Source organism: Perissodus microlepis, chromosome 7, assembly GCF_051167445.1.
Source record: "Perissodus microlepis isolate ML-2025 ecotype Zambia chromosome 7, ASM5116744v1, whole genome shotgun sequence".
Classification (NCBI taxonomy): Eukaryota; Metazoa; Chordata; class Actinopteri; order Cichliformes; family Cichlidae; genus Perissodus; species Perissodus microlepis.
In genome coordinates, this window is record NC_140467.1 from 45,694,159 (window position 1) to 45,709,803 (window position 15,645).

At 42.9% G+C, this 15,645-nt stretch overlaps 1 protein-coding gene across 5 annotated transcripts in view; it reads left to right on the forward strand.

The window, feature by feature from the left end:
• znf462 (zinc finger protein 462) overlaps positions 1-15,645 on the forward strand; it is a 55,341-nt gene that overhangs the window by 17,226 nt on the left and 22,470 nt on the right. For all 5 annotated transcript variants that reach the window (XM_084935378.1, XM_084935382.1, XM_084935380.1 and 2 more), the window contains exons 2-3: positions 9,616-9,866; positions 10,110-15,307. In XM_084935378.1, the coding sequence (XP_084791504.1) occupies positions 9,656-9,866; positions 10,110-15,307 (5,409 nt within the window). In that variant the 5' untranslated portion in view covers positions 9,616-9,655. The remainder of the gene's footprint in view (positions 1-9,615; positions 9,867-10,109; positions 15,308-15,645) is intronic.

A 15,645-nucleotide genomic window follows, 5' to 3' on the forward strand; every position in this document is an offset into this window, starting at 1 on the left:
TTGTGTTTGACTAAATTTGACTACATTTTTAAACTTTCTTCATGTGGAAAAGACCCAAACACAACTACCAAAGGCTTTAGGGAATAACTAGACAGTCATTGACTTGTCAAGACTTGTAAGATGGCTCAAGAATCATCATTTGAATTGATAATTGAGGATCTGAAAATAAAGCCCGGTGAGTAGTTTCTCTTAACAGAGGAAGTCGGGACTTAGAAAAATGCAAAAAGCAAAATCTGTATTTAATGTGTCAGCTAAACCTTCCCACATGAGATCGGGGCACCATTCCTCTGTATAGAGCTGCTTGCAAAAACAGGTTCTACACGGAAGAGTCATCAGGAAACCTCACAAAAATCGACATAGAAAGCATGCAAAACATCTGCAAAAGCACGTTATTTTTGAAAAGGGTGGACGCATGAAGATTAAATTGCATGTAGCTTGCCAATTGTTTAGCTTGGGAGAAGAAATAGTCTGCTTTAGCATTGTCTGTAACCCATTGCAACAGACAACACTGCACAGATATGAGGACGATTGGATTGCACTTAAATATAGAACAGTCTGGATGCGTCAGTCATGCAGTCATTCAAAATAAATAAATAAATGTGAAACTGAAAAGAGACAGGTTCCCACATCGAGACGAGTTTCCAAAGCATATCTTTAAAATCTAGCATGACCTACTTAAAGAAACTCAGGCTGAAGCTTTGGAGTGGCCTTCATAGTCCCCTGACTTGAAGAACATTCAAAGTCTCTGGGTAGACATCTTAAACATGCTGTGTGTGCAAGAAGGCATAAACATATCACAGAACTTGACATGATATACAGGGAAAAGTGGGTTAAAATTCATAGAGAGATTTTGATGGTCATGCTCTCCTTTGATTTCACAGTTCAAACAATCAGTAAACAGATAAACTAATAAAAAGGTTTGTTTCAGCTGTATGTCGGTGTGCATGATGTGCTTGCAGCTTCACTTTGTTTCAATTCAACTCAGTTTCTAGTTACAGTGATTTATATAGTACTGTGCAGAACCCTCGAGCCTCCCCTCATTTCTTTATCTTCTGCCAGTGACTTATTGAAATGTGCACATATAAATGAAAATGAAATATTTCAGAAAAAAAAACCAAGTTGTGTAATTCTAACAAACTTAAAAGTCAAAATCTGGTATGACCAACTCTTTAAAGAAAAAAGCAAGCATATATCAAGATTGTCAGCAAACTTGTGAGATAAACGTTGTCAGTCATTGTCAGATTCATTCTTTTTGGCTGAATATCGTATGGTTTAATACTCTTGATTAAATCTTTCTATTGCAGCAGCACTCTGCCGCAACCTGCCATATTTCATGAATAATGTTCAAAAGACAGGTGCGTATAGACTACTGAGAGGAAAATGTTGAAGAAGAGATTACTGATTTTTTTTTCTTTCTTTTTTTTTTTTTTTGTAAAGGCAGTCTTTTTGTCATCCTTGTGAAAACCTATCATTGGGTATAAATATGAGTTATTTTCACAGAGCTAGTGTGCCAGCATGCAGACGCTGCTGGTTATGAACCTGCTTGTTTTGTAGTGGTGTGCAGCAGATGTCTTGTCTCTTGTGGCTCTGTGGCTTTATGATAAAACAATCATAGCAAAGAGCTGCAAAATTTGACTCCTTGTGAAAAAACCCCATAAAATAAAGCAAAGATTTCACTTGGGTGAACTAATCTTCTACTAGTGAGAGTCACTGCAGTCTGATGTACGTCCGATATGTCCAAGTTGATGCCAGGTTTTTGATGTTTTAGGTGTAAACTTAGATAGTTTACAGTCTTGGCAAGTTGCTGTTAAGCAGCGACAGCTCAGCATGGTTTTCTGCTCAATGCATATAATCTTGCAACTGCAGGTACATTTTGTACACTGTCTCTTCCATTATTTTCTATATACTACTGCTTGCTAAAGTGGTAGCTAACTGTGAATATTTAAAGCTCCGCTGGTGATGTTGTTGTACCGGTGTTGGGTGCTGCAGCTCGCTGAATGAGTAAGAAAAAGGTCTACTTCTCAGAGGTGACTTCAGGCAGGGTAGAAAGACCACTGCTCATGAAGCAGGGATGGAAAGGCACAGATTTTATTGAATTTTATTTCCTTTTCCTCTACCGTCCCATTTATCTGGACTAGATTTGTGGCTAGGTGTACCTTGTGAACCCTTAGGCTGGGCGTGGTTCCTGGCAAGGAGGCCAATGTGCCAACCATTACACAATGGAAACATTACATATGACGCTAGGTGCATTTTTAGAAAAAGTTACTAAAGGCTGTTAAAACTGGCTGGGTGTTGTGACAGAGTCACTAAGGTAGCAATAATGAGACAAACTGAAGTATCACTGCTGTGAAGAAGATTTGTCAGGTTCTTAAGCTAGTTCCAAACATTCAAAGCAACTATTGTAATCCTGAAAACTAAGACATGGCTGTGAATGGTCTCCTCCTGCTGCTGCTGTGTTTGGCCATTACTTAACTACTATTAACTTGCTTGAGTTTGATAAATTCATTGTTTTTCACTCATTTGCTGAGTGTGCTCTGGTGAATATTACCTTTGCTAACATTTTGCTCTTCTTCTTGATTTTTCTGGTGGTTTGTAAGCAGCATCACGGTCCATTACCTCCACAACTGGAGTGCGAATGGGAAAATCAAACTTTACCTTTACTGTTTCTCATAATAAATACCAGGAAAAAACTATATTTTAATGGTAAATTAGATTTACATGACATAATACGCCTCGATAATCTCTGTAATCTTTGCCCCATGTAGCAAACAAACATCTGTATAGAGAAGCTCGACAGTTGAATCCATGTTTATTTTATTGTTTATATCTCAGCGTCTTGCTTTGTTTTCGCTCAAACCTGTGACAGGGAGTAACTTGTTTATTTTATGAGTTACTCATAGCTGTGTTAGATGTTGCGTGCTATTTGTGTTTGAGAAACTCTTAAAGCACACACTCTGATCCGGTGTCTTGAGTTCTCCGGGTCCGCTGACATCAGAGGATGGGAGTAGACATCTTGATCTCCAGATCTCTCTTTCTCTTGTTTGTGCAAGAGGCCAAATTCTCACTGGTATCGTGACGCAACGTTTTCTCCTCTGCGAGACACAATGAGATCTTTCTCCAGCTTTTCCTTTTTCTTCTGGGTAAACCCTGGTGAAGCACTGCGGGCTAAAGAGATCAGGATTTGGAGTATTGTGTGGTTTCCTACACATTTCTGTCTCTCTGCCTTTAAAATTTTCTAAAATTAAACTAAACATATTGATTTCTTCTCTGTTGTGGTCATCTAAACTCTGCAGGAAACACGAATAAATACATTTCCATGATTCTGGCTACCTGCTGTTATTGCCACTATCATTTTTTTTCCCCCTTTAAAAAAATCAGGCTGTCGTTTTCATTCACTGGGTCATTAATTATTGAGGATGTGCAGGTTGACGAGATGCACATCCTGCCTTGCTTGCCAGATGACTTCTCTGTCACCAGGATGCATGCCATATAATAATTTAACACATCTGTGGACTTCTCTCTCCCAGACAGCATGAGATGGTTGCGCTAACCAACAGTTAAGGACAAACCTCTGTACTCCTAATCAGCTTAATGCTGGCTTATTCAAAGGCCCTCTTTCAGACAGAGCAGCTGCTGTCAGCCAGTTTGAGTAGAGGGTGTGACTGCTGGCAGAGCTTGCCAATGCAGTGAGACCGGTTGGTGATTAACAAATGTCAGTAGACTTTGGAATCTGGGGAGCCCAGTCTGATGGCTTTGTCCTCTTTTTCTTGCACCAAAGGTCTTCCAGGTGGCTCCGTCATGCACTTTCACCGCCTCCCACCCTTCCCTTCCCTTCTCGTCCTTTCCCTCTCAGATCTGCTCTTCCCTTTTTGCTTCTGTGTGCCCCTGTCTCCTCAGGGCTCAGGGTTGCAGAGCGCTCTGAGATAAAGAAGTTCAGACATGCCTCACATTTTTAGACCCCCTTGTGGAACGTTGCTGGCGGCTTCCGCAAAATATTTTTGCCGTATTTTGCTCCGCAGAGTGCCGGTGGATGCCGCTTGCTCTGACCTCCGCTTTCTTCCTTTTAGAGAGGGACATCCAGCATTTCTCCGAGAATCTCTTGATGTGAGAGATAATGTCGCCGAGAAATGAAAAGACTGCGCAAAGTCAGGCTGGCAAGAGCGTGAGATGTTTTCTGCTGAGCTGTGTGGGCAGAGAGCTCGGGTACAGTACTGTACATCTGGCAGATAGATTTCTGTCAGCAGCTCTCCAGCGACAGCCTGCCTGCCTTTGAGGAAGAGGATCAGATCTGTGGGTCCATGTTGTGTGCTGGCTGAACACCTAAGCGCACATAGTCAGCTCCTAAAATGGCTGCCCTTGAAGCTCGGCTCAGAGGAGGATCTGAGCAGCTCAGTCGCTGTCTGTTAGAGCCTCAGCTGACTAGATGAAAGCAGTTACACAATCTCACCCATTAACTTGGTGTTGTGCAGGGACTGACTGCCTGAAAAGACACACTGAACTCTGAGGCAAATGCTGGTTGTGTACAAGGGTTGTTTTTATTTCTCTCCCACTCTCCTCCCTGGCCATCTCTCTCCCCTCCTTCTCCAACGGGATTCTCTTGATATCCATGTCAAGGAACCCTTCATTAGGAGACAACTTTGTTCAAAACAGCAGTGAACTGCCAAGAGAGCAGGGTGGGGCCACGTGGTGAAGTTGTAACCTGACCCTGAACAACAATGGCTCCCCTGGTTGCTCAGGGACATACTGGCAGTTTGGCTGGCTCTCGTGGAGCGCTCCACTGGCTGGTCAGTTGGGTGTGGGAAGCACGGTAGGATTCCCAACTGTCTCTGGCTGGATCTCATTTGAATTGCAGTGGGAGTGAGAGTGGGGGGACTGAAAATGATAGTGTTACTGAAACTACATTTCACAGATAGCTATCCAACGTAAACCTGACATAATAAATATAAGTAGAATAAGTATAATTAATTTTTTTCTTCTAGTAGTTCAGTTACACTGGAAGTATTTTTTTTTTCTTCACTTAAAATACTTTAAACTAGTGTATATATTTTTTTTCCGTTTTATTCATTTATTTATTTATTTTTCCAGTTGTTGTTGTTGATTCAGAATTGAACTCATGAATGGGGGGTGAAAAAACCAATAGCAACAAATGGTTTTGGGAACTTTCCTAAAATAAGTGTAATTCTCCACTTAACACAGGTTAATATAGGGTGATTGTGTATTGCTTTTTATTTCCCTCTCAGTTCCATACACACACTGTATACAAGATGGATGTAGCGGGCAGGCCTGAATGTAAAACTGCTTCCTTGTTGGCTAACGTCTTATAAACCATAGAGATGGTAACCAGTGCTGTGATTGCAGGTAGTTTGTATGGAAGATGCAGACTTGTCTGCAAACACTTGCTTATAAGTTTCACAGAAAATTCACCTTCAAGGTAAAAGCTGTACCTTACTGCTAAAACATTTCAAAAGGCGCAACTTTTACTTTGATAGCGTACAGCTTCCATCTCTGATTTGCGTTGTACTCTTCACGTTTCCACTTGGCGCGACCTTTGCAACTGGCTGGCAAGAAAATCTGCATCTTCCGCACAGGCAACTGGTGCAACCTGCTACCAAAGCAATTGTGTAGAGGTTTGCGGTGTGGTTTCGTATACCTCTTTGTGAACCAACTTAATATTACCACTGCCAGCAACCACTGACCACTAATTGTGCCCATTGGTCCCTAGTATCCAGGTTATCAGAGGGTCACTGACCAGTCTGTTGGCCTTCGTGAGTGCTACTTTTTCTCGCAACTGGTACTTTTCAGGTAGTTGCATGCAATAATGCCTGTGCAATGAAGGCTTTGATACATCTTAATATAATATGAACTTTTTGTAAGAAAAAAAAATCTGTATGACTTGAAATGAGAGACTGAGTCTATAAAGTCTGTAAGAGCAGGTTTACAGTCAGACATAGAACTGGATGTCTTTATGTAACCATGTGTATCGCCCCCTAGTGGCTGTTAATAAAGCAGGTTTAAGGAGCTTCTGCTTTGCCGTAACATTTAAGACCTGAAAGACAGGTCTGTTTTTTGATGTTCTATGGTTTCACATCGTGGAGCGTTTAGCGATCATTTGTAGGCTACTAATGTTGCTTCGGATGTCTCATCTCTGGCTGCCGATATCTACTTTCAGATGAAGCGTCCATGAATGGTTTTTCCATCTGGTGATTCGACTGTGCTTTATTTTTTAAATTCACGTTGTTCTAAATACTTGGTTAACAGCACTTGTCTTGGTTTTTTTCCAAAGTACATCGCTAGTTGACATGACCTGATTTCGGTGTTTAGTCATCTGTTCCAGACCCACGCCCACAAATTTCAACTGTGGTGTTCTTGGTCTAATTTAGTTGTGTTGTAGACATTTAATGCACTGCAGCATTCAAATGAACAGGCCTAAGCAGATTAATATTTTACTAGTCTATTTGTTTTTATATTGTTTTTTTGCTTTAAAAATTTTTAGATTCAAGGCTTTAGGTTTATGGGATACTATTTATTTTGTGCCAGTCATATATTTTTATTTCTTTCAATGACAAAAAGTACAGCAGTAAGATAGGATTTAGTCATATTCCAGACATCCAAGAACAGTGCAGTGTAGACTATTTTCTTTTATTTATTTTTTTTATTAAAACAACAAGGGATCAACAAGGGTCACACTGGAAGTGTGAATCATTAATCTTCTTTGAATATATTCAAAACATTTTGGCCGTCGCCTAATAGAAAACAAATGAATAGTCATGGCAAAGAAGTGGGTCTTGGAAAAGAGGCTTGATTTTCAGCTTGAAAATGTGTTTCCGTTGGTAAGACTGAAAGGGTTACATTTAACTCAATGCATACCAAAGTCATCTTCCTGGGATGCCAGACACGGGCATGCAGTCCATTGTAACCCTGACGTCCATTTGTGAATCGAGCCAGGGAGTAGTGTGGGGAATGTCACTTGTCATTCGTCATTATTAAACTGCAAAGTTGTACAATAAAGACAGGAAAAAAAATTATAAATTGTGCAAAAGAGCAATGTTGTTACAGTCTGGGGCTTCTTACCTCTTCCACTTTTAACAGATTTGAGCAGAAGTGGCGTGCAGTGTATGTAAAGTGTGTTTGTGTTTGGTGTTCATTTGTGTACATACCACTTGTGTGCACAACTTCCCGTGTGTGTGTGTGTTTTTTCTTTTCTTTTTTTTCATTGTTGTTTTAGTCTTTTTTAAATTATTTTTTTATCCCTCCTGCGGACATGCAGTGCTGTAGAAAAACAAAGGGAACTCATCGCACTTCATCAAGCAGGCAGTGAGGAAGGGCCACCTGTGCTTTCAGAGGTGCTTTAATCCATCCTGAAATGTTCCAGGTAGTTTTCATGAAACTCTTTTTGGTTTGAAGGTGTAATCATCCTGAAATACAGAAACAGCATGAGGAGCTGCTGTTTGCACAGCAGGGTGTGTCTTGTTCTGTGAAACGGCTGCATGCCGGTTGTGTTGAACAAACCTAAAGACTCCCACACCACAACCTTACTCATCCATACTTGTTAGACATTTGTTGGTTGTGTGTGTTTTTTTTTTTTGTGCCCTGTCCTTGGACACAAGCAGTTTGGTTGGGAAACTTGCCAAAGATGTCAGCTTAGGTAAATTCAAATTATACAGTTCCTGTTGAAATCGGGCCACAGAGGTGCTGATTTAGTACCAAAGTAATGTAATCTCTTAACCGTCGATTTGTGGCATAGTTTGCTTTTATTTGCTCACCGAGATAAACAGACCGTTTATCTCAGTTTCTCAGTTTTGTCACAAGTTTTCTGTCTTTTGATTTTAGAAATCCTTTCTTTTTCATTTCAGGTTCTGAGATGTTTCATGTTAAGATCTGCTCCACAGATTTTGCAATCATGTTAAAGGACAAAAGCTTCAGCTTGTGTTTTATGAAAGCAGAAGTAGTTCATGGACGAATTCTTCCGTTTTTCCCTTCTACGTGTGCTGACACACAGCCTTTTTTTTTTTTGTTAAATCAATTGCTGCCTTTTCAAACACCAAGCATACTTATTCTGGTAGTAAACCTCAGTTTTAACCTATTCTGCCCACAGTATTCAGGCATTTATGGAATGAACCATACTTGTATATTAAAAAAGAATCTCAGATTGTCTGGGGTTATGTGGACCATAACACCATATAGCTCACATATTAGAGTTACATTTACTGAAAAGATGAACCCACTATGAAGCTCATCCTAAAAAATGTAACATGTTAGAGAAAAACTTTGGTGTCATTTAATTTGCCGCGTTCAGGAGAAAAAATCAGATTGAATGTGTTTTAATTCTAGAATAAAGGCTGTAAACTTTGCCCTTTTAACCATCTTTTCAAAAACCAATGCCAGCTACATGTTTGTTTTTTTTTTAGCTTTGAGGGGGGGGGGGAATCACTGCTGGTGATCAGAGAGCCACAATGACAGAGATTTGAAATAACAGCCACGCCGTCAGCTTTCATTTTACTGGCTATGTCCAAACTGCAGAGAAGCCCAAAGACATAAAGCCATCATTTCTTAGTTGATTCATTCAATCTTATTTCAGAGCAGTTGATACAATCTGATGGAATAGTCTGCTCTAAATACTGAGCTGTGGAGCTGCTCTCCAGCTGTTGCTTATCCCAAGGTAATAAAAATGGGACAAATCAGCCCATAATCCCTCCTCAGTCCCTCCATTGTTCTTGGAATGATGCTATGCAAAAAAAAGAAAAAAAAGGAACCTTCTTAGTATTCAGAATAACATCGGCGACTGCTGATTTGCCTCTGTGTCATGTTTTGTTGGCTTTGTGTCATCTCCTGTCATTTTAGCGATAGATAATATTTGTATGTGAATTTATGGCGCTTGATCCGTGCGGGTTTTTTATCAAAAGGAGAACAGATTAATTCTTTTTTTATTTCTTTGTTTCTTGTGGGGTTTTGGGTTGTTGTTTCTTTTTTTGGGGGGGGTCTTTTTTGCGGTTTGTTTTTTGTTATCTGTACTTGTTTTATTGCAGTTTTTTTGCTTTTTAAAAAATAATAATTCGGTGGCATTTCGATCGATTTTGGTCCTTTAATTGTGTCATTTCAAAGCAGTCCTGAAAGGTGTATTCAAAGGGCGGCACTTTATCCAATACATTTCCCCTCACAGTATAACAGGTGAAAATGTTAAGGAGGTTCTATTAGCCTGAGTTCTTTAAGCTACGAAATTAGGGTTTGCATTTGGAGCATATCTTTTGAGCTGAGACACATAAGCATCTGTTCTCTCTTTTTTTTTCTTTCATAGTGTTGTTATTTGGTGAAGGTGTGTGTACCTTCCTGCACCTGATTATTCTTTGCTCACGGAGCAGTAATCATCACTGATAATCATATCAGATCATCACTGAGCTCATTTTTTATGGAACAGCATGTTTAATGCACTGAACAGGGTGATGACAGCCCTGAAGTCTAGGCCTGGACTCTCTCTGTATATACTTTCTCTGAGTCTGACAAAATTCGGGCCCTGACCTCACGTGTGAAAGTGTCAGCTCGATTGTTTTATATTACTTTGGCTTTTCTTAAAAAAGGTTCTGTGTCCTCATGATTTTCTCTTTTTGTGTTTTGCAGGTTTCCCTGATTTTCCAGGGAGTTCTCCCCAGTTTTAATAATGGAGGTGTTGCAATGTGATGGCTGTGACTTCCGAGCCGAGTCATACGACGACTTGAAGACTCACATACAGGAAGTGCACACTGTTTTTCTGCAGCCTGCAGATGCAGATGAGTCTGATTCCCTGAAAGATGAAGATGAAGACGAGGAGGAAGAAGAGGACTATGATGATAAAGATGACAAGGATTATACGCCTCCTAAATCTGGAATGAGTATGCCTACCACATTCATTTAGATGTTGCTGTTGTTTTGTTGAGGGTTAGGATCATGTCTGTGTCTGTTATAAAGAAGTCTACAAAGTAAGGTGATCATACATTTTACAAAGTTGGGTAATGTAAAGAGTTGTGGATGGACTTTATCAGCAGAAACGACAGAAAGGGAAAGAAATTACAACAAAATAATTTACTATTTTCCAGCATGTGTCTAATAATCTTTCTCTTTTTCTTTCTTTTTAGGCCCCAACTCTACTGACAGTCCCAACCAAACATCACAAAAGCCAACAGCTGAAACTCATCTGCAGTTTTATCAGTGCAAGTTCTGTGTCCGTTACTTCAGATCAAAGTCTTTCTTAAGAAACCACACCAAAAAGGTGCATAATGTCATAGAGCCAGATTCGGATGCAAGTGTCTCCTCAAAGACTGCAAAGCAGCCCAGCTACACTGTCATAATGCACAGTGACCATTCAAAAGTGTATTCCTGTCAGTATTGCACATATAAGTCCCCACGGAAAGCACGGATAATGAAACACCAACTAATGTATCACAACAAAGTTCCTTCGGATAGTGCTGGAGATCCCCCGGAGTGCAATGAAAGCGGTGAGAAATCGGACTCTGCTACTGAGCTCATGAAGGGAACTTTTGCCTGCGAGTGGTGTGACTATCAGACCAACCAGAAGGACAGCTGGACCAATCATGTGGTGAAGGAGCACAGTGACAAGGTCAAGATAGTTTCCTGCATTGCGGAGGTGGAAGAGCAGGCAAGTGCAAGCTCCCCCAAACCGGATTCTCCCTCCTCTTCCCGTGCTAATGTTAGCGGAAAGGAGGAGTCTGTAGCAAAAACACCAGAAAACACCGGGGAGAAGTCCACCTCAGAGATCTCATCCTTTCAATATGCACAGATAAGTGCAGTTACACCCAACAGCACAGGTTCTTCTATCCTATCCAAGAGGTTTGCATCATCCGATGTCCCCAACAGTGCGATAGCTATGGACACCAACCTACTCAATGAGGAAGACTCGAGGAGCAGCTTAGAGGACGATGACGACGACGAAGAGCTGGGTGATATGGACGATCCCAGCTACACTGGAACCCTGTCCGCAGATGCAAAGCAGCTATTAACAGATGAAGATAATAAATTATTGGAAACTAAAGGAATTCCCTTCAGAAAGTACATGAACCGATTTCAGTGCCCATTCTGCTCCTTCCTCACCATGCACAGGCGGAGCATCTCCCGCCACATTGAAAATATTCACCTCTCTGGAAAAGCCACGGTGTACAAATGCGATGAGTGCCCATTTATTTGCACCAGCCCTCTGAAACTAGGCACGCACAAACAGAGCCACAATTTTTCAGATTTAGAAACCTTGGACCTGACAAGTGATAGCCCAGGACCTCAGAATGACAGCGCAGCAGAGCCAGTTAATGAGGGTAACGTGAGTTCTAAAGTCAATGGGAAAAAGACAACCAGCACACCAAATGACCAGCAGAACCCTCACCGCTGCACCCTCTGCAGCTTCTCCACCACCACCCTGAAAGGTCTGAGGGTCCACCAGCAGCATAAGCATTCCTACTGTGATGACCTCGACTCCACTGTCTTTGAAGCCCAGCTGTCTGACCAGCCAGACTCTGAAGTGGATGCTTCTCCAATCTTCCTACAAAAAACCCAGACCCCCATTTTAGGGCTTGCCACCAAAAAGCCCTTAGTAACAGGGAAAAGAGCCAGGAAGTCCATTAATGACTTGCCTTTGGATTTGTCCTCAGTCAAAAAGAGAACCAGAATTGATGAAATTGCCAGTAACCTTCAGAGCAAGATAAGCCAAAGCCAACAGGACACAGTCATTAATCTGGATGACATGGATGATGAAGACGCGGGAGAAAATCATGCCAGCGCTGATGAGGGGAGAAACAATGAAAACAACTCTGTCTTTGCTTACAACACACAGCAGCTTTATGCAAGAGACTCTGCCAGCTCTAATGAGGGCAGCAGAATAGGGAAAAGAAAAAGCAACCCTAGATCCAAGCCTAGAAACATCCCCATATCGCTGACTCTCTCGGACGATAGTGAAAATATCTCCGCTGATGCCAGTGACAGTGCTATCCAAGAGAACATGGAATATTCAGAGGATCCTGGAATTACACGCTTCTACTGCAAACACTGTGATTACCACAACAAGTCGGCTCGTAGCGTCAGCACCCATTACCAGAGGATGCACCCTTACATCAAGTTTAGTTTTAAGTACATCCTGGACCCTGAAGACCAGAGTGCAGTCTTCCGCTGCTTAGAGTGCTACATCGAATACACAAATTACAACGATCTGCACCAACACTACATGGACCACCACCCTGAAGCAAGCAATGTGCTCAACTTCAACCAGCCCCATCTCTTATACATGTGCCGGTTTTGTTCGTACACGAGCCCTAACGTGAGGAGCCTAATGCCCCATTACCAAAGAATGCACCCCACCGTGAAAATCAACAACGCCATGATCTTTTCCAGCTATATTGTAGAGCAGTCCCACAAAAGCAGTGAATCACAGACTCTGAGGGAAATACTCAATTCGGGACCGAAAAATTTTAACTCTCCCACTTCGATGCCCAGGTCCACCTCAAGCCCGGTGCAGAAAGCGGTTTCCAAATCCCCTGAAGCTAGCGCTGACCCAGAACCTCTCAAAGAAGGCAGCAATGTTGTCGTCTACGATTGTGACGTGTGCTCCTTTGCAAGCCCCAATATGCACTCTGTTCTGGTCCACTACCAGAAAAAACACCCAGAGCAAAAGGCGTCTTATTTCCGTATACAGAAGACCATGAAGGTCATCTCAGTGGATCAGTCACAGCCTGTAGCCAACTCTTCGTTTAACACCAGCATGTCTTCGACTCCAAAACAATCAAGTGCAGCAGTTTATGGATCAGATGAAGAAATGTATTACTGCAAGCACTGCGTGTACAGCAACAGATCTGTTGTTGGTGTTTTGGTCCATTATCAGAAAAGACACCCGGAGGTGAAAGTGACAGCGAAATACATCAAACATGGCGCTCCTACCCCTGGATTGATGAAGCTCATGGATGAGCTGCAGATTGCAGCACCCAAGCAGTTCATGAAGCAGTTTCAAAATAACGGTCACGACGGATCTAATAACTCGAGCCCCAAACCCGGAAGTGGTGAGAAAGGCGAGGATGAGCTGTTCTTTTGCCAGCACTGTGATTACGGCAACCGCACTGTAAAAGGCGTGCTTATTCACTATCAGAAAAAGCACAGGGAGACCAAGGCCAACGCTGACCTTGTGCGCCGCCACACTGCAGTCGTCCGGAGTCAACGTGAGCGAGCGCAGATGGTTCAGTCCAGCGTCGCCTCGTCTGCCGCTGTCCCAGCTCCTCCAGACCCTGAAAACACTACACCTCTTCGTTCCCTGAAGTGCAGGCACTGTTCCTACACATCTCCCTACGTCTATGCTCTGAAGAAGCACCTAAAGAAAGAGCACCCTACTGTGAAAGCCACAGCCATGACAATTTTACACTGGGCTTATCAAGATGGTATCTTGGAGGCTGGCTACCACTGCGAGTGGTGTATTTACTCCCATGCTGAACCCCAGGGTCTGTTGCTCCATTACCAAAGACGCCACCCTGAGCATAATGTTGATTACACATACATGGCCAGCAAGCTGTGGGCTGGGCCTGAGACAACCCAACAGGGAGGCAATGCAGAGACGAAACATTACAAGTGTAGGGACTGTGCCTTTGAGGCTTGCACAATATGGGACATCACCAATCACTATCAGGCAGTCCACCCCTGGGCTATCAAAGGGGACGAATCCGTGCTTTTGGATATAATCAAAGGAAACGGCTCAACTGAAAAAGCCCAACAGCAGGTTTCCAAAGAGCAGATGCCTCTGAATTGCCAGACTGTTGAAGATGACGGCCCGTTGGTTATTGCCACCCCACCTCAAGAAAGCAATCCCCAGCCTCACCACCCACGCCTTTCCATCTCTAACAATCCTTATCAGTGTACTGTATGTCTGTCAGAGTACAACAGTCTGCATGGCCTCCTCACCCACTATGGAAAGAAGCACCCAGGCATGAAAGTGAAAGCTGCAGATTTTGCACAGGAGGCAGACCTCAACCCCAGTTCTGTGTATAAATGTCGCCACTGTCCGTATGTGAACTCCCGGATCCATGGAGTCCTCACCCACTATCAGAAAAGACACCCGTTGGTCAAAGTCACAGCGGAAGACTTTGCAGACGACATAGAGCAAATCACAGAGTTGCACGAAGGGGACGACAAGTTCAAAACTCAAAGGCAGGGCTACGGCGCGTACAGATGCAAAATGTGCCCGTATACACATGGGACTCTGGAGAAACTCAAAATCCATTATGAGAAATATCACAATCAGTCTGCTTCCGACATGTTCTCTCCTTCTCTGACTCATTTTTCTTCTGGTAAAGAAACAGAGCTAGCAGGTGAGTGCAGCGCTAGTCATATATCAAGTGCAGCAAAAGTCCAGGAGGTCAGTGAGTTGGACCTTGCCCTCTCTCAGTTACCCATCAATAAGACAGAAAAACACGCTGTGTTCAAGTGTCAGCTCTGCAAATACTTCTGCTCGACCAGGAAGGGCATCGCTCGCCACTACCGTATCAAGCACAACAACGTCCGTGCTCAGCCGGAGGGTAAAAATAACGTCTTCAAATGTGCTCTGTGCTCATACACAAACCCCATACGCAAAGGCCTGGCAGCACACTACCAGAAGCGGCATGATATCGATGCCTATTACACCCACTGTCTGGCTGCTTCGAAGACTATGAATGAAAAGGTGAACAAAGTGATGGCACCCCCGCCGACAGAAGGGGACAATTCAGAAATGAGCGAAGATTTGCGATTAGCTGTGGAGAGACGGAGGTGCTCTCTTTGTCCCTTCCAGGCCTTCAGCAGGAAGAGCATTGTCTCACACTACATTAAACGCCACCCGGGTGTCTTCCCCAAGAAGCAGCATTCGAGCAAACTCGGCCGCTACTTCACTGTCATTTATGCCAAAGAACCCGAAAAGACTGCCGCGAGTGCATCAGCAGAGGACGATAAGGAAGTGATAGAGGTCCCGCTCGAACCTGAGCAGGATGGAGATGTGGACTGGCTGCCATTCAAGTGTCTGAAATGCTTCAGGTTGTCTTTTAGCACTGGCGAGCTGCTCTCTATGCACTACAACAACCACCACTGCAACGACTTGAAGCGGGACTTTGTGGTATCTCCTGGTCTCTGGGACGAGGATCCCGATTTATATCATTGTTCTCACTGTGAGCTGAAGTTCCTAGATCTCCCCGCTCTTGCTAAACATCTCCTGAAGCACAATGAGGAGTTTCAGAAAAAGGCGATGAGGCACGAGAGAAGGAGGCAGCTCCTCAGCAAGCAGAAAGCCACAGAGCTGCCTGAGAGCAAACAGGAGAAGGTGAGCAAACATAGTCGTCCCGAAATCTCATCAAAGAAAGAATTAAGGCGTAATAGAATTCTCTACCTACCATTAATGTGTGTGATGGCATACTGTGATTTACATGAGAGTCACATACCAATGCTCTACATGTGTTCTTCATCTTCCTGTAAGATGGAAGCTTCCTTCTGTTTTTTTTTTTTTTTTAAACAACTATTTGTGGCATTGTGCTAAAGCTAAAGGGTGGCTTTGCCCCTGCACTTCATTGGCAGTAAACGGTAAAAGTAATGGTAGAAGAAGCTACCTTTAGAAGACGCTATTTTGTGTCTCCTTCCAGGATTGAACCAGAGATCTTTCGC